General features: G+C 36.6%; 1 protein-coding gene across 1 annotated transcript in view; it reads left to right on the plus strand.

Annotated features, from left to right (window-relative positions):
- Positions 1-1,154: 1,154 nt before the first annotated feature.
- LOC149782845 (uncharacterized) overlaps positions 1,155-26,787 on the plus strand; it is a 42,232-nt gene continuing 16,599 nt past the window's right edge. The window contains exons 1-4 of the mRNA XM_089934377.1: positions 1,155-1,305; positions 4,515-4,667; positions 8,139-8,328; positions 9,710-9,863. Coding sequence (XP_089790503.1) covers positions 4,536-4,667; positions 8,139-8,328; positions 9,710-9,863 — 476 coding nt within the window. The 5' untranslated portion in view covers positions 1,155-1,305; positions 4,515-4,535. The remainder of the gene's footprint in view (positions 1,306-4,514; positions 4,668-8,138; positions 8,329-9,709; positions 9,864-26,787) is intronic.

Raw genomic sequence — 26,787 nt, forward strand, 5'->3', positions numbered from 1 at the left:
AAAGAAGAAAAAATGTTGTTTACTAGCATATTTGAATTTTTTTTTCAGTAAACGTCGTCCGTTTTAAGACTTCAATTCATCCTAACATTTTCAGGAGACCAGTTGTTTTCTGTTTGAATATTTTTATTTCTCTGGTCAAATACTTTCTCATTTGTTGACTCAGCGTGATTTATGTTTACTGGCCCTCTTTAATAAATATCTTGCCGGATGCTGACATCCCACTCAATGTTTCCATGCCTATTATAGCAGTAATGTAGCTAGTAAATGGTATGCTTTAGTTCAGTACTTCCTATTTGTTTTATCAACAAGTAATGTCAGCACAATGACTTTTACAGGGTATCAGATAGCAGTTAAGAAGAGGATGTTCAACTTTGTAGATATATTATTGTTTGGCCCGCTGAAAAATACTAAATAAATAATGAAAAATATACCTGGGTGGACAGTTCCTGAATTTGAAGTGCTTAACCAAAAAGTTTTTGGTCAAGTCTCATGTGAACGACGAGTGTTTGTATGTTTTTGCATGATAATTTTATTTTTTTTTTTAAATTCATTTTGTACAGAATAAACTATATCACAATTGTGCGGGAATAATTTGATACTCAGAACTGCATTACATTAGTAACTTCAACGCATGATTCAAGCACATTGCAATATGACACTCATTTTCGGAGCTCTATAGTTTGAAAATATTGATTGACAGATACGTTTTCTGCAAAGTTATTCATTCGGTATTTATTGAATAATTATATATTTAGATAATATTATAGTCGATGTCCTTTCCATTTAGCTTATTCGCATTTATTTGTCGTGATATAATTTTTTGGCATAACACTACAAATAACAGCAATCAATATCTATCCTGCCTATATGTAAATGATTCTTTTCGTGTCCTTTGTGTCATTTGAATAGTCAACGAATCGGAATATTATTATTCAAGTCGCTCTCTTGCAAAGGATGTAGATAATTCCTCTTCAACATCAAAGCCGATCTGTTTGTGTTGCTGAGAGATAGTGTGAGAGAGCCATGTTTGTCAATCTGATAACTTGGTGTATGGCTTTGAATCAGTCGTGAATTTTAAATCAAATTCGTACAAAATTATGGAATATGCATGTATATGTTTTGAAAAGCACTTAGTAAAATGTTTTGAAACCATTTTGTTCAGTAAAAGCGTTATAATTCCGGTAAAGGTTCCCGTTTCTCCGGAGGATTTATAATTACCATAAAACAATATGGCGGCGCCCATGTGCACATATTCTATACTGTCATGTTGACGTAGCTGAAAACTCTTGAAAGATACATTATCAGGTGCGTTCTTATTTGTAGCTTTACTGTTTAACATGATTATATAGATTGATCGTTAGTTTTAGGTATCCAGTAATATTAATATTATAGCTTTATAATTTAAAGTCGAAGTTCACCACAATTAAATTCGTTCACAAGCACAGGCATGGCATGATATTAAAGTCAGGGACGTCATGGGCTGTAAAATTGCTTTAACCTATACACGAAAATTAGCAAGCCCGTCAAGTTTTTCCCCCCTCCCCGAAAAATGGAAATGACGTCCATGCTGTTACTATCTTGCTAATCCGTTATTCAGCCTGAGCAAGCGCGTTCATATTTGCATGAATCAAGTTTTGCCCTCCCCCCAATCTTGTTTTGCTCCCTCCCCTGAAAAAAAGTTGAAATGACGTCCCTGAGTAAAGTTCTGACATATTGAATGCTACTGAGATCAGTTATTTCATAATACCTCCATTGAAAATCACGTCTTATAATATTTTAATGAGGTAAAGGTAAATTCCAGCACATCTTGCATCACCAGGTGTAAATGACATCATTCCTTCATCACTTCCTTCACTGCTATCATCCTAATGAGTTTTCTTTGACCCTGCCCCCACAGTTTTTGATATTTGGACATTTATTTTGAGGTGTAGGGTGGTCCTACATGTAAGACCATGAAGCTGATATTTATGATTTGGGCATCAGGGTCTTACAGCCTAACTAACAGCACTGTGTAGTGTGTTTTGATGTCGACTAACATTGTAACGAACGTCAAAATTTCAGGAATATCTCACACAGCTGGCAACTAAAATAACGGTGCTTTTCTACAAAGTAAAGTCATAATGTTTTAGTCAGACTTTACCTACTCTCATGTCTTTTCTCTAATAAACTCAAATTCTCACAAAAGAAATGGACCTGTTTTAAAGTTTCATTGGCCTACATTTCAGTTGGCTGGAAAGCGATGAAGCCTGGAATTCTGAATTCGGGTTATGTTGAAATATTATTCTTCAATGAAATGAATAAAAAATATATTATGCCTATTGGAACTGTAAAGCAATGTTTCGTTTCGTTCAAGAAACATACCTGCCACATGAACCTACTTAAACATACTTTGGCATACCTCGACTACCGTCTCATTGCAACAAATTCAAATTATGTCAACATGAAAATGCACCCATTTGCTAGTGTCATATTTTCATTTCACCAGGATAAAGTTAGCACAGTAAGTATATTAATTACACATAAATTAGTGGAAGAGTGTCAATATATGCTGCCAAGTGTGTGAGATATTCCTGAAACTTTGACTACTCATTCCGATGTCAACGACATTGGAACATGCTATACAAGGCCATTATTTGGATAGTAAGACATAGCAGTAAAACAAAATCAACATGTGCTATGTCTTACATTGTAGGACTAGGGTGTAGGGTACAAATTACAGGTAAACCATACAAGTTGACAGGTATGGGACTTTCATTTAATATTTTTGAATTTTAAACTGGAAAGAGGTTTGCTGTTTGCTAGCCAAGATTCTGATGTGTTAACCCAACCTAAACCTTGGTGGATATTTGAGTACATGTACTTCAGGTCTGTGAATTTCATTGTATGGGTTGGCAGGCCATTGCATCCAATCAAATTAAGTTTTTTAGATTTGAATACTATTCATACATGATTGAGACAATGGGAGCAGACAACTGGAATAGGCTTTTAAATAATAAAAAATTCCACTGCTGGTACATGTTTGTACTAATACATCCTTTACCTCAAATACACCTGTAATTGGTTTTCGTCTGGTACGTTGTTATACTTTGGTTGTTAAATGTACAAAGTATCCTTTTGAAGTCAACTGCTTCCACCATTTTCGGTCCATGCACTGCTGTTACAATGGTATTGGCTTGTTGGCATAACACATGACATCCAATAGATGTCGCTAGGACAAAGCATTGAAATATCTGACTAGTAGACCTCTGGTGTCATGTGACATTTTGGTTGCAAAATTTGTGTAATATCAGTTAAAATTTCATCAGTTCTGTAGTTTTGTCTTGTCTCAGTGGATTAAGGACAGATAACGAATATAGCACTTGCAATTTCTGAGAAGATAAATTTTTTTATTGATTTAATGTAGGTCATTGTAAGGTCATTTAAGTTTGCATAGCCTGGTAGTAAGTGGCTACTCTATGTTGACACCACATGGGATCAGTGAAATTCCAAGTGTTCAATAGGCAAATGACCCTGCGCATAATTGTTAAGATATGAAAAATGGGGTCAGAGGAAACTCAGATTACAATCATCTTTGTCGAACTACAAAGTAAGATATCAACCTAGTCCTACAGTGTAAGACGTTTACACTGATATTTATATTGTTTGGGTTGATGTCTAATATCCAGTACCACTCAGATGGCCTAATTGGTTAGAGCATCCGCCTTGGATGCGGGAGGTTGCAGATTTTGAACCCTGGCTGAGCCATACCAAAAACTTATAAAAATGGTACTAGCAGCTGCCTTGCTTGGTGTTCAGCATTAAGAGGTTAGTGTTAGGGCTGGTTGGCCAGGTCCCAGGTTAATTTGACTGGGTGGGACATCATGCTACATGTCTGCGGCATGATTCCCCAGTGCTAGACATGACTATAAACTGCCACACTGCAGACATTGTAGTGATATGACTGGAAAATTGTTAAATTATGTTTTAAAAAATCCAAACCAAAATCTGAATTCCAAAATAAATTGTGTGGTGTGTTCCCAGGTTGTCTGACAGGAGCTAGAGGCCAGAATTTCAGGAATATCTTGCACAATTGGCAGCTCATATTGACACTTTTACACAAATTAAAGTATAATTGCTTGAGTCTGACTATACTTACTCTAATGCCTTTGTTTTGAAGTTGCAGTGATGTATATTTGAGTTGGTTGAAATGTGATGGGTGCTGATGAATGCTGAAGTTGGTTTGCTGCTTTAATTGGATAATCTATTGCAAGTGATAAGGTACTGCAGATTAATTCTGACAGACCTACACAATAAGTGCTCTGATAAGCCACCATTACCCACATGTATTGGCACCTAGGACTTCTATTAGGCTCTCTGTGGTAGATATCTTTAACTATTATTAAGAATTATCTCCCCTGTGTAAGGTGTCAATCATCTTTAATGTCAGCCCTCCATTCGATCAATATTAAATGAAATAGTAATTTTGGCATATTTTAGATTTGACTAAGCTATGATTTTTATTCTCATCTGTATAGAGACGCTTCCACCATTCAAATATGGGAAAGGCAAAGAAAAATAGAACTAAGGTGCACGTTTCTGCCCCCAAGCCCAGAGGTGATAAAGTAACAGACCAGGCCATAGATAAAGTGGAGATAGTTGATAGGGCTTTGACTGAAGAAGAGACAATGGTCAGGCTGTTTTTCTTTTATTTTGTTTATCTTTCCTTCATTATTTATACTTCCATTCAAGTAAATTTGTCAGCATATCATTGACATTCAGTTAACTTTTCTTAGATTAGAAAAATAACATCTGCATTTTTTAAATAAATATTTGCATCCATTTTACCACATACTTATAGGCAGGCTGAAGCAACAAAATATGCAATTAACAGAATGGAAATATTTTGTATGTGCAAAGTAATCAGTTATCAGTAGTGAAATATTTGTCTCCAGTTTTCATTGTATCTTTTTGAAGTCATAAAACTTGAGTTTTGTGTAAATGGAGACAAGTTCTATACCATAAAGTAGATCACATCATCACATTTACTTTATGTTTGATATTGGGTTTGCAGTTTACAGTATTTTTATTGATAAAGTGTTGGTGAAGAACTTTATAACAAAAGTTGCATTCTTTTCATTTATAAAGAGTTGTCTTTAATAAGTGGGTAAAATATTCTTGGTATGGTTTTATTATTGTGAAACTTTATGCTTCACATCTAGCATTAAGAAAGTTCTGTTGTTTATACTGTGCTTCACATTTTGTATTAAGAAAGGTCTATTGTTCATACTGTGCTTCACATTTAGTATTAAGAAAGTTCTATTGTTTATACTGTGCTTCATATTTAGTATTAAGAAAGGTCGTTTGTTTATACTGTGCTTCACATTTTGTATTAAGAAAGTTCTATTGTTTATACTGTGCTTCACATTTAGTATTAAGAAAGTTCTATTGTTTATACTGTGCTTCACATTTAGTATTAAGAAAGGTCTATTGTTTATACTGTGCTTTGCATCAAGCATTAAGGAATGTCTGTTGTTTATACTGTGCTTCACGTCTTGCATTAAGAAATGTCTTGTTTATACTGTGTTTCACATCTAGCATTAAGAAAAGTCTGTTGTTTATACTGTGCTTCACATTTTGTATTAAGAAAGTTCTATTGTTTATACTGTGTTTCACATTTAGTATTAAGAAAGGTCTATTGTTTATGCTGTGCTTTGCATCTAGCATTAAGGAATGTCTGTTGTTTATACTAAGCTTCACGTCTTGCATTAGGAAATGTCTTGTTTATAGTGTGTTTCACATCTAGCATTAAGAAAAGTCTGTTTATATAGTTCTTTATATCTAGCCTTAAGAAAAACCTTATGTTTGTACAGTGCTTCACAACAAGTGCTAAGAAAAGTATATTTTTTATACTGTGCTAAACTGATTGTATATTTGGTTGCATATAAACTGGTTATAACTTACCATTTGTGTACTTTAATCTCAAAGGGGGATGGGGTAATATATAGGAGTCCTCTTGTCCATCAGTCTCACACAATCTTTTGGAACTGCTCCAGTGGCTTAGTGGTTAGAGCGTCCGCCTCAGAAGCGAGAGGTAGTGGGTATGATCCCTGGCCGAGTCATATCAGAGACTTATAAAAATGGTATTAACAGCTGCCTCGCTAGGCGTTAAGCATTATGAGGTTAGTGTTAGGACTGGTCGGCCTGGTGTCTGGATAATGTGACTGGGTGGGACATGATACTACATGTCTGTGGCATGATGTCCCAGTGCTAGACACACTATAAACTGTCACACTGCAGACATTGTAGTAATATGACTGAAAAATTGTTAAAGCAATGTTAAAAATCCTAATCACACACACACACACACTCTTTTGAATGCAGCTTGTTCTGTGGATGTTGACAGATTAGCATAAAACTTGTGAAATATTATAGCAATCATATCCAGATACAAATATTGATGAATCACTTTGCTCCTTCAAGTTTTAGAAGTTATTGGCCTTTTGACCTGCAGCAGAATGGAGTGTATGACGGACTCCAACAGAATGGAGTGTATGACGGACTCCAACAGAATGGAGTGTATGACGGACTCCAACAGAATGGAGTGTATGACGGACTCCAACAGAATGGAGTGTATGACGGACTCCAACAGAATGGAGTGTATGGCAGACTCCAACAGAATGGAGTGTATGACGGACTCCAACAGAATGGAGTGTATGACGGACTCCAACAGAATGGAGTGTATGACGGACTCCAACAGAATGGAGTGTATGGCAGACTCCAACAGAATGGAGTGTATGATGGACTCCAACAGAATGGAGTGTATGACAGACTCCAACAGAATGGAGTGTATGACGGACTCCAGTAGAATGGAGTGTATGACGGACTCCAACAGAATGGAGTGTATGACAGACTCCAACAGAATGGAGTGTATGACAGACTCCAACAGAATGGAGTGTATGACGGACTCCAACAGAATGGAGTGTATGACGGACTCCAACAGAATGGAGTGTATGACGGACTCCAACAGAATGGAGTATATGGCAGACTCCAGTGATTGCAATTAGTCTCACAGTTTTCATTTAATCCCTATGGTAAATAATATGGTCATCATCTGAAGATGCAACAATCACTTTTGTAGGGTTTGTTGCCCTTTGTGTCCTGTGGCTTAATACAGTACATGTCAGAATCTTGTGAATGACTGTGGTCTTGTAGTTATGGTTGGAGTTATTGCCCTTTGTGTCCTGTGGCTGAATAGGACACATGGTACTAACGGTATGGAAAAATGGGAATCAGCCTGGAAATGGGTGAACATAAAATAGAATATATATAGGTTTGGCTGACCAGGATTGGTTAATAATGTCAGTTATGTTTTAGAAAAAATAATCTTTTGAAAGCTTATCTTAGTTGTAAGTGAAATAAAAAATAGAGACATTGTTTTATTGATGGAATTTCAGTCCTTTAACAGTCTTGAGTTTGGAACACTCATTACTAAAATTAGCACCTGACTCTTTGGTGCAGAATTGAAAGCACATGTTTCAAACACATGCAGGTCCAGAAAATGCTGCAGTTCATATCCTTTCCTCTGCACATAAGCTGACATCCAGGTTTCATCTATACTGATAAATATAGGTTTGATCATGAGCACTCAAAAATTTTAAGTTATTGAATTTTTAATATCATGGTTTTTGCATAAGTTTACTATGGGAACTGAAATAGTACCGCATGTCAGAATCTTGTGAATGACTGTGGTCTTGTAGTTATGGTTGGAGTTATTGTCCTTTTTATCCTGCAGATGAATAGCAAGATTAGACTGAATCTTATGAACATGTCTTACAGTATTTAATGGATTGCTTTGAAATTTGGTACTTCTTTATTTTCATTTCAAGATGTGCACATTAAAATATCTTTGTGCTCATGCAATTTGTGGTAGAGTTACCACCCTTTTTGATTTACCAGTCATTGTACATGCTCTATTTTCAGTAAAGTTACACACTTTTGTTTTAGACTCATCTCCATGATCATGATACGTATGGGATGCAATGAAAGCCAGAGTGTATTTATGTCAGTAAATTGCTCACCATTTCTCCAGTTTTCAAATTATTTCGAAATGGCCAGAAGGTTTTGTAGAAATTTTTATTAATACTTGTATTTATTTGCAGTTGTCTTCAGCCCAGCCTTTCAAACTGCCTGACAACTTATTTAAAAATGTGAAGATAGGAAAGGAGGCACTGCAGCTGCAGAAACTGCCAGATTTTGATGCAAAAAGTACAATTACAAGCAAATCTTTGAAAGGCCTGCAGCTACGGAAGAAAGATAAGAGGAAACTTAGACATGAACTTTGGAATCAAAGTAAGGAGCTGTTCCTTGTTCAAAAGTTTCAGATTCTCATGGTGTGAATTTAAGAAGCAGAACTTAAATATGATGCTAAACTTAAGTCTAGAATCCATTGATCTGATTGGCAAAAAAAAATAATTCTTACTTAAAATTAACCAATCAAATATATTAAGACTGAACTGTTAGACCTTGTCTGAAAGAAGTGTGTGTGTGTGTGTGTGTGTGTGTGTGATTTGGCTTTTTAATGTAACTTTAACAATTTTTCAATCATATCACTATGACGTCTGTTGTGTGGCAGTTTATAGTGATGTCTATCACTGGGACATCATGCCGCAGAAATGTAGCATCATGTCCCATCCAGTCACATTATCCAGACACTAGGTCGACCAGTCCTAACACTAACCTCATAATGCTTAACGCCTAGTGAGGCAGCTGTTAATACCATTTTTATAAGTCTCTGATATGACTCGGCCAGGGTTCAAACCTGTGACTTCCCACATCTGGGGCATGTGCTCTAACCACTTGGCCACCAGAGTGGTCCTGAAAGAACTAAGGTGACTCTGTTGTGGGTTAATCCCTCACCAGATTTATTTACCCTTTTTGAGCTGAATTAATTGGGTCAGGTTTTAGATCCTGACACAGTGATGACCATTATAGGATTTGATAAGATTCAGATTTTTCAGTGCCAACTACTCAGCCATGCTGTCTCTGTCACTGCCATAAAGACCTCATTAATATTCTTTCACTTGGCCAGAATTGGAAGAGAAAAAAAAATTCTACTTGCCTGAAATTTTCTTGAAATTCAACAAACATCGTTTATATAACAAAGTAACCAGGGGCCCCGAGTAGCCGATTGGTCTAAAGCAATCTCAGTTATGGAACACTGCCATCTCTCCTCAGTCTGCATGGGTTCAAGTCTCAGATTCAGCCTATGTGGGTATATGAGAAAGCTTGCCAGTAGCTTCTCGTGGGTTGGTGGTTCTTTCCAAGGTTTTCCCGGGTTCTTCCTCCACCATTAATATTGGCTGCCATGTATAGCCTATTGTGTGCTGAAAAATGGTGTTAAACCCTACAACAACAACAACAACAGCAACAAAGTAACCAAAGTTTTAATTGTCCAGCAAAAAGTTGAATATTTCTTGTTCCAACACCTACCTCCCCATTGCCCCATGCAACACCCTGTTGAGTCACATAATAAATTAAACAGATTGAATCATAATCTTTTTTTACGTACGAAATTAAATCAAATTGAATCATAATTTGTGATTCTGATTTTCCTTGTTAAAGTTTTAAAACACATGAAAGTTGAAATGCACATTTGTTTTTTTGGGAGTTTGTTTTTTATTACAAACTCAGTATCAGCATTACCTTAAAACTTGTACATAAATACTTGTAGAGATAAATGCAATTCAAGATGCCAAGAAGAAAGAAAAAGAGAAGAAAAAGAAACAGAAGACCCCAGTAGTTGGAGACATTGGCTCTTTGGCTGAAGCCCTTCCAACACTTGAACTTCTTTTGAAAGGATCCGCAATGTCAGCCAACAAGGAGAGGTAATTTGACATTAGCTCGCATGCCTTGTAACAATGAGATTTATTGTCACAGCATGTTTGGAGAAAAACCTGGTACTGCATTATACAGCTATAGACCGATGCATGCATGTATGCTTCCTTTTGTGCATGTTTTATGCTGTTCTTCATCAAAAACAATATTGGCACCTTTATAACATCATTCTCGCACAAGAAGTTATTTGTCATGTCATTTATTATCATTAAAAAATGTTGCTAAAATAAATGAATGTTTTTTAAAGATTTTTACATCCATAAACAGCATTGAGACAGTGAGGACAGTGTTTAAAGGGACATAACTCTAGATTATAGGGAGAACTACATGTTAGGTCACAGGTCCAAAGCATTTCTCTAACCACATATAACCCTACACAGTCAAATGAATGTCAGTAATTTGTTACAGACTCTAGCCATTGCTCTTTTTATCTCCCTCCAACCATTCCAATCAATCAGAGTGGATTTGACCATCTTGTTAAATGGTTACCATTATTGTTCCAGATTAAAAAAGAAGATTTTATCTCCAAAAAAAAGTTATTGCCTCTTTGATGAGAAGTTGCATACCTACATAGATCCTGCCATAGTATCCTTCATGGTCATAGAACTGACCATCTGTAATCCATAACGTCTATTTCTTTTGGGAAGTTATTGATAGCCTGTATGGTAGTGACCACTTTCGAATACTTCTAAACCTCAAGGGCTATAACAGAAATGAAAATTGAACTAGGCAGATTCGGAGACATTTAAGTCCCTCTGAGAACAAAATTTGAGAGTTAATTGTATTGACAATTTATTGGATCCAGTACCCATATTTACAAAGATACTCCTGGATATTGCTGGAGATACTATGCCAAAACTTTGGTTGATTCCTAAATGTGTCAGCAAACCATGCTTTGATGAGTCTTGCAATGGCACATTCTGGGAAATGGAATAGGAATCTTATCATTTTCAGTGCCAATCCAACAAAATCCCAATAAAAAACAGAGACTGAGCTAACGACGTTGGTACCTGTTTCAGCATGTTCTATACACTTGGAAAAAAATGTGGATTGAAAATTACAAAACTTCAAATCATGAAAAAAACCATAATTTTCAGGTGAGGATTCAGAAAACCCATAATTTTAAACCTCACCTTAAAATTATGTTTTTTTTGAAAGAATCCTATTGATTTTAGAGTTAAAAGGTCAAAGTCGCTGTGACAGAAAGAATAATGGTTCTGCATTGGAATTTTTCGCCATCTGTAGTTACCAAACATTGTAGATGGTTTGCACATAGGTAAGGAAGAAACATGTCAGTCTTGGGGTCAGAAAGTCAAAGATGAAGGTCACCAGCTGAAAGAATAAAATTGGTTCATGCACAAACATTTATGTTATTTACAAAAAGAACTATTATACGATTGAGTGACATATTTAATGAGCTATTTATGGTACTTTTGTAACTGTTATCCGTTATTTTACAAAATTTTAACATCATTATCTTTTCTTTTCTTTGCAATACTTTCATGTATGTGTTTTGTCAGAAGAGTTTAACTTTCTTGTGTGTTTTGCAATTCTTTATGTTTACATCTATAGAAATATACATTCATTTGGCATAATGTAGCCAGTACACCACTCCCTTGATAACTTGCACCTGGATAACTCATAAACCCACTTATTTTGCAGGGTCAGATCCCATATTTTTAAAACTTGAAAGTACCCACAAAATTAGCCCCTATTCATTGAACATGAAGAAAATCACAGCAGCAGGGAAGTCGTACAGACCAGGTGGCTCAGATAAATTTAAGCCTCCCACACAAACTTTATCCGTAGAAGCCTCAGAAAGCAAAAATAACGCCTCCTACGCAAATTAATCCGCAAAATTTCAACCCAAAGTGCATTTTTAGGCATAAAAAAAAACAGCATTTTTTTGGGGGGGTATTGTAAAATTTGTGTGTGATTGCAAATTCCGGCTGCGGATGTTAATTTTATTTCACAATAAAACAATATAGTTGAAAATAAGATGAGTCGAAAAGTTAGCACAGTTGGAGAACCTCAATCTGCTAGATTAGCGCGAGAGCAATTAGCGGCATTAAAGAAGTTTATTCCGACAAAACGATTATTTAAGAAAAATGTTCGTGGTTACGAAGATATGCAACATGGAATTTCAGAAACTTCGGCAAAATGGTTGAAGCCAGTAACCGGAACAATTGAGCAGGTTGTATATGGCGACGAAAAAGATCCAGATGCTAGAAAACGTGGAATCTTTCCTATGTTGAAAGGTATTGAGGATCAATCACGAACATTACCCGAGCGATTAGCAATAGCAGCAGCGGCGCAACAACTTGCAATTACTGATGGAGGAAAACCTGGAGATGGAAAACCGGGAGGAAGAAAAATCTCAATGATAAAAGGGAAGTTTAATATTGATAATTTAAGAGAAAATTTCACCGATGAGGGATGGGAAATAATATCGCAGCCCCTCTCGACATTGTATAATATAGATGAGATTGGCCAATTTGCGGAGGAATATTTTAGTGGTCGAACTGAATTTTTGACTGCAGTGGGGAAAAAAAGATATGCAACTCGCGATAGTTGGTATGATATGGTATATAAAATTTACACACAAACAACATCAATAAGTAAGACAGCGGATCCGCGTTACAGAAGGTTTTTAGAAACGGCAAGAGATACACAAAGATATAATAAGCAAATGGCGGAAGAAAGAAAACAACTGGAGAAAGAAAGAAAACAACAGGAAAAAGAAGAAAGAAAACAACTGGAAAAAGAAAGAAAACAACAGGAGAAGAAGGAAAAAACTAAAAAACGAGGGAGAAAAGAAACACCACAGGAAGATATTCAACCACAGGAGCCAATATTTCAACCAGAGGAATTAGGAGCTAGACCAAAGGAAGATATTCCACCACAGAAAAAAGAAAGAAAATCAAGAAAGAAAAAAGATCAGAGTGATGAACCGATAATTGTTCCCGAACATATATTATCACCGGCTAGTAGTTTGTTTACAATTAATCCTAAAATATCTGCTAGAAATTATTTGGATGAAAAAATGCTGCATTTAACCCGCAACTATGATTCAGTAGTTCAGATGGCTGCGGATAATTCTCCGGAAAATAAAAGATTACTTTTACGAAAAGATATTGATGTTGATAAACTTGACGAAATTGATTGGCTAGCAATAATGTATTTTGGTAGTTTAGAAAAACCAATAATATATGATGATGAAAATTTTGGAAAATTTTCATCAGATGTTATTAAATACAGATTTGCAAGTGCAAAAAAGACAATTTCGCCACCTAAAAGTAAAAGTTCGTCACCCAAAAGTAAAAGTTCGTCACCCAAAGATAAAGGTTCACCGCCTAAAAGTGATAGTCCTGAATCATTTTCCTTTGATCCTCACCACTCTCCTCTTTTCTCTCCTACATTATATCCAAGGGAACCTTCTGCATTCCCCTCTTGGCGCCCCCCACCTCCGGAACCAACAGCGTCAAACTACAGGGGTCCCACTGAGAAATATTTATTATACGATCCTGAGGGTAAAAAACTAGAAAGACACCCGGCTGGGACTCCCCCATCTCCACCAGAAATATATTCACCACTGACATCGTCAGGGACATCGCCGGGATCACCATCAGAGGAGAAGAAATCTTCATCGCCGTCAGACGATTTATTCTACGTAACGCCATTGGAATCTCCAGAAACAAAAAAAACAGGAAGCGGATATTCAGTTTGTCCCGATAGTGTTGTCAACGATGTATCTCGTCTTGAAGTATTAATCGGAGGAAAGCGAGCAGGAAATAATTCTCGTGAGATAGTCAACGAAGCATCAGATATTTGTCAGCGATTATTCCGTGGTGGTATCATCGATTCTCACATTTACAAGGAGTTTGTCGATGAACTCATCGATTAAATCAACACAATTGAAATAATATGATTATTCATAAACATCAACGCAGACCTAATCAGGTCCGCATAGTAAACTCTCGATTGCCAGTATACAAATATATTCACGGTAATGGATTCGGCGATATCATTGGAAGTCTTGTCACGCGAATAGCACCTAAAATTGGTCCCGCGATCAAACAACTAGGATTGAAAGCGATAGGAAAGATAGGTGAGACTGCTGTTTCTGGTATCGGTAATTTGGCCAGTAAAGGCTTCAACGCTATCAAAAATAAAATATTAAGTTTAGTACGTAAAAAGCAGCCTGTCAAATTACCCATTACCAGCGAAATGCCACCCGAAGTCAGTAAGGCCATAAATGATGCGGCAAATAAAAAAATAAATGATCTAGCACAGGAAGCTGCTATAACAAATCTAGCGCAGGAAGTTGCTAATACAAATCTAGCGCAGAATGTTGCTAATACAAATTTAGCAAATACAAGTTTTGTTTCAGGTAGTGGTCTTCGTTTTAGACGATATTATTAGTAATAAATGTTCGCACAAGTGTCAAATGAAGTATTTGATATGGACGAGCCAGTAGGTAGGGACACATCAGTGCGAGATTTTCAGTATTTCTCGTACGATGTAGTTGAGCCAGATTCAAGAAATCGGAAGGAAATTCAAGTCCACGATACAACAAGATATTTTCTTCCATCTGAGGCGTATATCGAATTTGTTGGAAAAATTGTAAAGGCAGCTGATGGTACCAACTACGATGCGGATTTTGGTGTTGGTTTTGTCAATAATGGTATCATGGCATTATTCAAGAATGCCACTTACATGATTGATGGAAGAGAGATTGAATCAATTACGAACAACGTTGATATAGCAACGACTATCATAGGTCTAGCAAGATACTCGGATGATTTTACCAGATCAGCCGGTCCTAGTATGATGTTTGCCAAGGATAATTCCAACTACCCTGAATATTTACCATTTGATATTGGTAGACCGGTAGACCCCGCTGGCCAACCCGCTGCTGTTCGTTCAGCGATGATTGCCCCCAATGGCAATTACAATCTTGGATTTGCCATAAGAAAAAATATGTTGAAGGGAGATGAACGAAAATTCTCCTGTGCAATTCCATTATCTCATATTTTTGGATTTTGCAGACATTTCAGAAAAGTTATTTACGGAGCGAAGCATACGATATCTTTCGTTCGAGATGCCAATGATAACAGAGCCATTTGGAGAGATCCTGGTGATCCTGGTAAAGTTGTCCTTGAAAAAATTACCTTGTGGATGCCAGCAATAACACCGTCGATGATCATAGAAGAAAAATTATTATCATTTATGAATCAAGGAGGAAAATCCATCATGTCTTGGTTGACAACAATGACTGACTCCAACGAAAATGTTAATATGGACGGAATTTTTACCTGGCGAATTGCGTCACAGCAGGGCTCTTCCGCACCCAGACATATCTTTGTTGCTCTGCAAAGCATGATCAGAGACGATCAAAATCACAGTAATATGATATTTGATAAATTCGAGGCAACAAACGTATCGTTGAGAATAAATGGCCAACAGGAGCCATCAGAGGAAATATCCATTGATTTTGAAAATTATTCCACGGCACGCGCGTATCATCGATTACTAAGTTTTATGGGACGCGATCAAAATATTGATACCGGATTGCAAATATCACAACTAGATTTTAATACACTCTATCCTATCTATTATTTTTCCCTGGAACATCTCGATTTAGTAAAGCAGTCGGTTGTCGATATTCATTTCAAAGCCAGAATTAACACAGGAGGACCAGCAAGAGCAATCGCGGTTATTCTTAGTGATAGAACAATGATCCTGGAGGGTATCAGTGGTAGAATGAGAGTTATCGACGCACCCGTAGAGAATATGTAATAAATTCTAAATTTAGATTAAGTGATTATTAATATGCCATACGATCACGTCAGCGTAACTCTGACTCCCGGTCAGGTGAAAAAACTTCATGCAGCAACAACAGCGCGACGAGGTTTAAGTTTAACCTTAAAAAGTAATCAACTTCACGGTGGACCTAACAAACTATCGTTAACTAAAAATCAACACGGACATTTCACCAGAGCCAGATCAGCAAATACTGGTATTCGCTTGAATCTCTCAATAGGAGCAATCAGAGATATGATCAAAGTAGGTGGTATTTTTCCATTGGCTGCGCTTATACCTGGGATAATAGCAGGTGCAAAAGCATTAGGATTGGGCGCACTTGGAGGGATAGGTTCCGCAATAGCAGGAAAAGTTGTTGGAAGAGGATATCGTAAAAAAAAGGGAGGTTTTATCTCCCCCTTCTCTCTTCTAGCAAAATTGATGCAGCCGCAACAAGGATCAGGACTTTACCTAAGACGACCCCCGTACGGATCCGGTCTAAGTCGAGCCTACCAGCCTCAAATTTAGATTTAATCAGTGAAGCAAAAAAAAAGAAAATAAAATTTTTCAGAGGCGTATTTATGCGAGATCAACTACCAGATAAACCAAATCTCACCGAGACAGGAATAATAAATCTCGATAAAAATTCTGGTCCTGGCACTCACTGGGTTGCGTATGCGATTAATCCTCGCGAAATCATTTACTTCGACTCATACGGATTAGCACCGCCAAATGAATTTATCAAATATGTGTCAAAACTAAAACTTCCGGTTTGGTATTCAACGCTTCCAACACAAACATTAGCAGATCCACCAATATGCGGCCCGGAGTCAATTAATGTCCTTGATGCAATTTCAAAATCATCCAACTCTTATCGCAAAATTTTATTTGAATATACCGTAGATAAATATCATGGTTGACATTTACGGTAGATCTCTCTTTAGGAAAGAAAAAAAAGACGCAGTCGACATTGATACATCAAAATTCGCAACCAAGAGCGATATTAACAATCTTTTATCTCTGTCAGAGGTGGATCCTGGCGAAGTTGCTGTATTTCAAAATACAGAAGGGCGATTACAAACTAGCAACGTCAAAATAACTGATATAATCAAGCGAGACGAATACCGCGATCACATTAGTCAATTTACTCGCCAATCGGAGATGGTATTAAAATCTGTTGCTGATATCGCCGATATTATAGCAAAGTTACCCCTGAAGGCCGATAAAGCATTACACGACGAACTTCAAGATAGAATGACAAAAAGACTTAACAAACTAAATAACGATCTTAAAAAACTTGACGATATTTTAGCTAAATTTAGCAAAAAATTTGACGAGAATATAAAAACATCCATTGATACTTCCTCCGTATCAGATCAAGCATCACATGACGATCTTAGCGAGAAAATAAAAAAAATCAACGAGGAAATTACTAATATTCTTGCCGAAATTAACGAAGTAAATATCTCGATGAGTCAGAAAATCGATAAAACATCAATCGACGATCTCAACAAAAAAATAAAAAAAATCAACGAGGAAATTACTAATATTCTTGCCAAAATTAACGAAGTAAATATCTCGATGGGTCAGAAACCATCAATCGACGATCTCAACAAAAAAATAAAAAAAATCAACGAGGAAATTACTAATATTCTTGCCAAAATTAACGAAGTAAATATCTCGATGGGTCAGAAACCATCAATCGACGATCTCAACAAAAAAATCAACGAGGAAATTATTAATATTCTTGCCAAAATTAACGAAGTAAATATCTCGATGGGTCAGAAACCATCAATCGACGATCTCAACAAAAAAATCAACGAGGAAATTATTAATATTCTTGCCAAAATTAACGAAGTAAATATCTCGATGGGTCAGAAACCATCAATCGACGATCTCAACAAAAAAATCAACGAGGAAATTATTAAACTCGGTAATGTTGTTGTTCCTGAATTTACCAAGGGGATTAACGTGATGCAAGGACAAATAAAATCCATCAACGATGAAATTAACGTGGTACGTGAATTAGCGCGTCAAAAAGTCGATACATCAACGTACGATGAAAAAATTCGAGATTTAAACACGAAACTTCTTGCTACAATAGCAAAGATTGACCAATCCGTCGATAAAACTGGTCACGCCACTGACGTAAAGCAATTAGGTAGGGAAATTATCGAAACAACCACAAAAATTAACAATATCAACACAAAAATATCGTCAATAAATCTTGAATATTTATCGCGAATTTCTATACCGGATTTGGCGGTAACAAATAATGTTATCTGTAGAGTACCGTTTGTGGTAAATACACATAAAGGTATATGGACACCTGGGGTTGATCCGTTTTTACTTCATGCGCCAATTATGGGTATATATCGAATATATATTATCTCCAGGATGAGATTTAGTATAAAAATACATATTAAATTTTACGATGAATATTATCCTGGTTTTACTATTGTATACTTAACAAATTATGAATCGATTTTAATCAATCTAGAACCACCAAATAGAACTATAACAAAACCAATTCATTTTTTTGCAATTTTAGAATATTTATGCGAACTACCCCCGAAATTTGAAGATTTAATATTTCCCATTTGATTTGGAATAATAAATAACTAATAATGAACGCATCGGATTATCGATATAATCTTGCGCGATCATGGCAGGATTCGTTGCGAAAACAACTTGACGATTATCAGATAAAAATAAATAAATACCAGCGCAAATTAGTTATCATTGATGTTGCAGTGTACGCGGTATCTGCTGTGGTCGCTGGTGCAGGAATAATTCTATCCGCGGTAACAATGATAGCGCCAATCGTTGCAACAATAATAATCTCGTCAACAACAGCAATCGCGGGTGTTCTAAATATCATCGCAAAAAAGATATCCTCGTGCACAAGTGAAAAGTTATCTTCGTACAAAAATAAACTTGCTAAGATCAATGACGCGTACTCGAAGTTATCATCGCTACTTTCTGAGAGTCTCAACGATGGTATTATATCCGATCTAGAATTTTCTTCAATGATCAGTATTTACTCGGAGATTGAACAAATAAATATTAATAATGTCCGAGTTAGCCCAGATCGTGACAAACACGACACCGCCAACAACAACGTTAATATCGCTAAGTTCAACGAAACCCGAGTTTAGTATTAATTTCTCAACACCAATTAGCGTTAACGAGATTGCATTAACACAGTTGCGTGTCTACAACAGCTGGCCTAATGTTAGATCGAAATCATTTGGTAATTTGATGCCAAATAATTCACTTGTTTTTGCAAATAAAAATAAACCCGATGGAACACCCGATTGGATCGTCGTTGGTATACCAACCGGTAGTTACGAAATTGATCAGCTGAATAATGAGTTTACCACTAGAATATCAAATTTAACCGGCGATGCTAAACCGGGCATAAAGATATCTTCACATGATCCAACACTATCGTCAATGATAGAAGTGAAATCACCGTACGTGGTAGATATTTATCAATCATCGATCAGGAATATATTAGGTTGGCCCGAGGTCGCACCTCTGATAAAACCAAAGAAATCGGATGTTATTATTCCAGGTTGGTATGATGAAACCCTTCCAGAACTACCGGAACCAAAAAAGGAAGATTTTACAACCAACGAAGGATGGTATGGAGATATCAAACACAAACCTCTGATCCACAGCGCCATCAATCTCATGAATAACCACAAAATTAACCTAGTAATATTCGCTTTCACTTTTATTAACGAAAGAATTCTCTCATGGCTGCCTCTTCCTAAAATCCCCCCAGATGTGAAAATCTTCGACGCTACCCACATTAACAGGATAATAGCCCCCATAGACGGTATCTTGGTAAGAAGAACACTAGACGAGTTTATTCAAGAACACGAATTACAATTAAATTTATTGCGAGGATCATTTCATGAATGCATCCTAAATAAATCTGGTTCATGTAGTGAAATTATAAAGCACGTGAAAATTTTAAATCAACTCGCGAATGATATTGAATATTATCATGATATGTTTATTCGGGCGATAGTCGACGATATATCAATTGCCGACTATGTTCTTCCTATTAGCAAATTCGAGTTGATCAAGAACTCGGGTGAGAAACAAAAATTCATGAGAGTATTTGAATTAACCGAGGAAACACTGCCAGATTTCAAATTTCCCAATTCTGATTTTGATGCGATGAGAAAATCCGTCACTGATACCATCGATGATTTATTTCCGAAATTACATTCCGCATGGACCAAAAAAGTACATTCAGAATTGATTCTTAAACACAATAACGATCCTGACAAAGGTGGACGGCACATATCGCCGGGTATCGTTAATATAACGGAAGTTATCGCGATTTATCTTCACGCGGATGTTGTCGAGGGTAGTTATAATGCTGATGCGTCAGAGTCAAATCAAGCCCATCAGGGTTTTATTTTATATTCATTTTCACCTAGCGCATCTCCCGGTTACTTGATAATAAAAGAACCAATGAATCCGTTTTACCTGCGATGTCATAATCGATTGTTGACAAGAATAAATTTCAAACTAACGGATCAGAAAGGAAATTTACTTGATATACGAGGAGAAACTGTAAGTATCAATCTTTTGGTGAAATCGTGAGAATCTCTGATTTTTAAATCGCAAGTGAGATTTTCCAAATCTGTATCCCAGAAATATTTCTGGGGGAAAAATGGGCGAAAAAAATAAATAAAACCCAGGAGAATTTTCAAAAAATTAATCTTTTTTTTTTGTTTTGCGGAGATATTCAATTATTCTTCATCGATTTCCGAATCAAATATTATTCGAGTATAGGAAAATTTAATCCACGAATCAGCATCATAAGAAAATGTTGCGTTATATTTTCCTTCTGCAACACTTCGTACCGAATTTGGGTCAATAACGAAATGTTTTGCTGCTGCATTCATCGACTCGAAGGCGAGTTCCTCACCTGTTGTTTGATTCACTGATTTAACAGCCCTCGAATACTTAGGATATTTGCCGGTGTTACCAAACCTCGAATTTTGACTCATAGTTACAACCCGAAGATTGATAAGTTTATTATTAAGTTTATTTCCGTCAATGTGGTCGATGACAAATCCAATTTCTATTGGTCCGTAATAACATTCGTACACAAATCTATGATTGAGATAACATTTTGTTCTTTCTCCTTTTTTACCAAATGTAAATTTGAAATATCCCGTATTACCAATACATCCAACTTGATTTTTTGTTTTAATGTTTCTAACGTTACCATCTTTAGATGCCTCGTATCCCTCGATGGTAGGATGTGATCTATATTCGTTCGTGATTTTCATTGCAGGAATCGTCAATTTCAGTTCCATATATGATATTCTGTTTGTTTAAATCGTAATTTGCTTTGAATCGATTAATATAATCTTCCTCACATTTTATCACTGACGAGGATCTTTTTTCATAATATCTCCGTAACTCACGATATTTTTTCCCTCCACAAGAGAAACATAATCTTGTTTTTCCTCGAATACCAACTTGGCAAACTAAACATCGTTGTGGTCCTTTGTTGCCTCGTCGAATTTCGTATATATGAGCGCCACAATATTCACCTCTGCAGGATTTGTTACATGATTTTGTTGATCCAACTGTTATCCACGCGCATTGCTTCATTATATTTAGATATTTGTCTAAAATATAATAATGGATATATTTGATCTTGATGAGGCAGAATATATCATTCCTGAAGTTGATAGTGCGAAGAAGGAATTTTTCGATGATGGAGCGATTCATGTTTGGTCGACATGGAAAACTAACTTCGTTAATGCTACGATGAATCTAGAGCGAGCGAAAAAGATAATCGAACATATAAAAAACTCACACAAAGAAGAGAGATTTATTTTCGGAATAAAATTTATTGCACAAATGCCCGATGACATTTGGATTATTCGTGATAAACGAGATCCGGTACGCGGCGGTAAGAAAAATGTTGTTCTTGATAAAAATTCAAAACCAGGATTGCTGCTGGGGATTGATGGTCCTTATTATGCTAGGGCGTATCCTTCTAGTGCTGTTGTTTATGGAATTTATCGGCTGAATAATAATCCTGATGTGAAAAATCTACCTGCGATGAGGGAATCTCCGATAATAAACTGCGTGGCTGAACGAGTTATCGAACACATGAGGAATGCTCGTCGCGGATCTGGTCTGACTCAATTGAGATTGGATAAAATTAATTCATGGGCAAAGACAGTTACTGATGGCGCATCAATCGATGATGTTGCTGCGTTAAGTAAGAAACTTAAATTTCCTATTACGGTTAAAACACTATCGGGAGAAATATTATATTCATCGCCGTATAATTCTCGAGGAACACCAATCGAAATTGTTGATCATAATTCACATGCGTGGAGTCAGTCGGTAATGATATTCCCACGAGATCGTGTTGTTAAGTTTTATCCCGTGGAATCCAAAGATAGTTCCGATGCAATGTTTAGGTTTATCAAACTATTAGCCAAGTCCGATCCAATATCGATTTGGTTATTTTCTAGCGAAGAAAGATACGATCAATTTATCTTACCACGCGGAGATATTTACCGAGATGAAATATTACATGAATCGATGAAAAATATCGCGGAGAAGTATTCGTCAAATCCAGATCGATTACTGACAAATTGCTTTACCATTTCGTCTGTTGCTGCTCATGCTGCTAGAGAAAGAAATTCGTGGAAACCTACAAGAAATGAATTTCTCAATGATATTCAACTTAGTTGTATCGAATACGGCCATGGAGGATTATGGAATACCAAATACTATTTCGAAGATATGATTTCCGTTGATATGAGCGCATGCTACCCTGGAAGTTTCCTTGGGTATGGCGATTGTGCAGATTACTTTGCTAAATTCGGTCATCCAACCAACGAGATGACTAGAGTTGCAATTAACGGACCGTTACCCGATTTTGTCATGACCGGATTCGCTCATGTTACTTCATTCGAACTTGCTGAAAATTTGCATAAAATTTGTTATATTTGGTTTGGTCGGCATTTATCTCAACGCAGATGGGTCCCTACGGTATTGTTGAGATATATGTTGGATTCGTCGATGTTAATATCATTGACGGTAAGTGAAGCGATTATATCGTATAGAAAGCAGACCGAGGTGTGGTTGCCGACAGATTGTGAAAACGCGAAAGATATTGGAAGAAAAATAATTGGTAAATTTACTCAAGGAGGATCAGTTGATCATAAACATCGCCACGCTAGGTTATTTATCAATGATGCCGAGATGGATTTTATTATTGCTGATACGGTGTCAAGAGGAATATTTTGCAACAGAGAAAATATTATTATTGATGGAACGAAGTTGGGTACAGTGATCACTTATCTTGATGGAGAATCCGCGCAGTATACTCATTTAAGATCATCAATGCTCGCTTATGTGAGTATTAATTTGCTGTCGATGATAAATAAATTTTCTGATATCGCGGTAAGGGTTGCAACGGATTCATTTTATATCAATAAGAAATTTCAATGTAGATTGGAAAATTTAATCACCGATGGTTCCTGGGGAACTTGGAGAATAAAAAACGAGGATATTCTAGATTATTGTGAGGACGCGGATGTGGAAGATTGCGATAAATTTCATAAAGATAAATGCGATGAAGTATCAACAGCAGTATCAGTGTTCGATCCAATTTCACGAAACAAATTCGTTTACCTAAATGGTCCTGGTGGTAGTGGTAAAACAACACGAGCAATAAACTTATTTTCAAAATCTGATATGATCGTGTTGACTCCAACTCACAGACTAGCGAGAGAAATAAAACAACGTGGCGTTAATTCTTGTACGTATCATAGTTATTTCAAATACAGCGGTGGATTGTGGGATCCGGCTCGAATGGGAAACAAGTACGTTAATAAGATTATAATATTTGATGAAATTTGCACAGTAAATTTAGTTATACTAAAATCATTCCTAAGTTGGTTGGAAGAAAAAAATACTGCAGTAATAATGTGCGGCGATCATGGGCAACCTGATCCTATTGATGGTGAATCTCCTCACAGGTGGCTTAGAAACTTTGTAGATTATTATGAAGAGATTGATGCTGATTATAGATCTAACGATAATTTACTGACTGAATTTAAAAAACTGATTCGATTGCAACCTAATAAAATTCAATGTGATGTGATGAGAAAAATAATAGATGAAACTTCGATGGATAATTTTCTAACTTTGTGGCGTCCGGATCATCTGATTGTTGCTAGTAGGAAAATTATTCGCGATGCTATTCAAGAAATACTATTCAAACTTCATTGTGATAAATTTCCAACATTGCAGGTGCCGTTGTGTTATAGGCCAACTGATACTAGGAAACAAAATATCAATGTTATTTTGCCATGTGGAGAAGAAAAAATATTAGTTTTGAATGATATTATTTTCGTTGATATTAATCTTGTCAATGATGCAATAAACGCAGAAAGATCGCCATGGAAACTCGGATACGCAGCAACGATACATTCATCACAGGGATTAACAGTAGATGGCCAGGTCTGGATCGTCGATGATAGAATTTCCTGGTCAAATTTAGTTTATCTGGCCGTGTCTCGAGTAAGAAAATTATCTCAGTTAGGTAGAATTAAATTTCACATTAACGACGATGGTGGTAATTGAGTATCCTTTGGAATTACTTGTAATTCCTCTTTGGTAAATCCGCGTTGTGGTGCTAATGAATCTAGAAAATAAATCGCTGGCCTTCCTGATGATCTTGTTACAGCTGATATTTTATGTGTCGTAACACTCCAGTTTGGATCAGTTGCTCTTTTTCTGCCACCCTCGGCTTCTCCCTCCTTGTATAAATATCTAACCGTGACACTACCTAGCACAGGTGGAATAGTAGAATCTCGCTTTAGTGGTATTTTTGTCTTTGTAATTGCAATTGCGGGTTTCATTGATATTGTTCGTGTTACTTCGTTATTTAGTGCGTTAATCACGTGAGGTAATCTTGTTACCCAATCGTGAGATCGTTTATCCTGGATAAATTCTTTCGCGTACTGATATCCGAATAATCGTTCTGCTAGTGTTTTGTTGAATCTCTCAACGATAGCTTGATTGTGATGAACACCTACAATACCGCGACGGATTTTAACATTATTCTTTTTCATCAGTGAAGTAACCGCACCAAGAAATTCTCGACCTGGATCAACCTGGAGAAGCTTTGGCCATGTTAATGGAGATCGTGAATAAATTTCGCTAAACGCCTTAGCAATATCTGTTGCTGTTTTATTCGATAACGGTTCCGCTTCCTTGTACCTACTTGCAATATCAACAACCGTCAGAACATATTTGTATGTAACTCCGTCAACGGTATCGTAAGGAAGAAACATAAGATCAGCCTGATGGACTTCATTAGGGACACTGACAGAGAAACTCGCATATGATATTTTCTTAGGCGGAGGAAGATAAATTTGCCAGACTGCTTGCCTCGATAGCCACGATTCAGCGACAGATTGCTTTACTTTTGCTGCCTTAGCAAGTTTGGTTATTGCTGATTTTCCTCGCCAAAATCCTCGCGGAGAATAATATATTTGCTCCATTATAAATTACCAGCACCTAGTACTAATTTACCTTTCATCGCGCCTTTTATTAACCAAGTTGCCAATTTCTCTTTGAAATTTTTATCAGGAATAGCATCTATTGCGTGAATTAATTTAATATCAGCGAGATGTCTTTGTTGTAAATCTCCGCTGCGATATGCAAGATCGTGATAGTAGCATGCGTTATCGATAGCGTTTACTGGATCCTCGCCAGGATTTGGTTGATTATTATCGTTAAGTCTTATATCTAGCCTTGTACCAGGTCCGCAGTAATTATATCCTGGTAAATGTTTCTCTCCGGGATATTTCGCCCAGGGAGCTCCAGGCAGATTTGTTAAGGAGGTTGCGATGTCTCCTCCGGTTCTACTTTTTTTTTTACAAATCTAAACTTGATTGTCTTGCAAACTTCACATTCTCCCTTAATTGCATTCCTGTTGTTGCGTGTAACGACTTCGATTGGATTTATCGTAGCAGTTCGAGTGCGACACTTAACACAATATGAATCCATAATATTCTAATAACATGAATGTAATTGATTTTTCAGCCACAAAGAAACGCGAGCAAGTAAAGCACACCGAGGCATTACCAAATTCGATTAGAATGATAATCATTGGACCATCTGGTTCTGGAAAAACGCAATTGTTGCTAAATTTGATTATGCGATGGCTAAAATGGGATAAATTGTATTTGGTTGCGCCGTCCGTTGATGATCAGCGATGTTATAAAGTACTAAAGGAATTTAGCGATAAAACTGAGGATGGCACAATAGAATTTATAACGGATATCAATGAAACTCCATCAGTGGAAAGTTTAGACGGTGATGCTAATAATCTTGTTGTTTTTGATGATGTGATGCTGGATAAGCAAACTAACCCAGCTAGGATATTCTCGCGTGGCCGACACAAAAACACCGATGTGATTTACGTAACGCAGCGATATACGCAAATTCCGAAGGTTATTAGAGATAATTGTAATATTTTATCAGTTTTCAATGGCGTTGATACTCACACGCTGAGGAATATCCATCAAACTTGGTGCAACGGCGATATGGACATAAATAAGTTTAAAAATTTTTTCAGTAACGCTCAGGCAACACCACACGGTTTTGTCACGATTAATCTTCATGATCCGCGCAGTAGATATCGAATCGGTCTTGATCAAATTTACTCATAAAATTGCAACCGGAATTTGCAATCACACACAAATTTTACAATACCCCCCCAAAAAAATGCTGTTTTTTTTTATGCCTAAAAATGCACTTTGGGTTGAAATTTTGCGGATTAATTTGCGTAGGAGGCGTTATTTTTGCTTTCTGAGGCTTCTACGGATAAAGTTTGTGTGGGAGGCTTAAATTTATCTGAGCCACCTGGTCTGTACGACTTCCCTGCTGCTAAATCACAATTAAAACTGGTAATTAATACCAAGAAATTTGTATCAACATCACAAAATTCTCAACATTAAAAGGAAGTCATATATTTTGTTTCATTTTCTTTCTAAGCATCTATCTGTTTACACTGTAAATAACAACATTCTCAGTACAATG

Source organism: Sinohyriopsis cumingii, chromosome 15, assembly GCF_028554795.1.
Source record: "Sinohyriopsis cumingii isolate HCF-2022 chromosome 15, ASM2855479v2, whole genome shotgun sequence".
In the NCBI taxonomy this organism is placed as follows: domain Eukaryota; kingdom Metazoa; phylum Mollusca; class Bivalvia; order Unionida; family Unionidae; genus Sinohyriopsis; species Sinohyriopsis cumingii.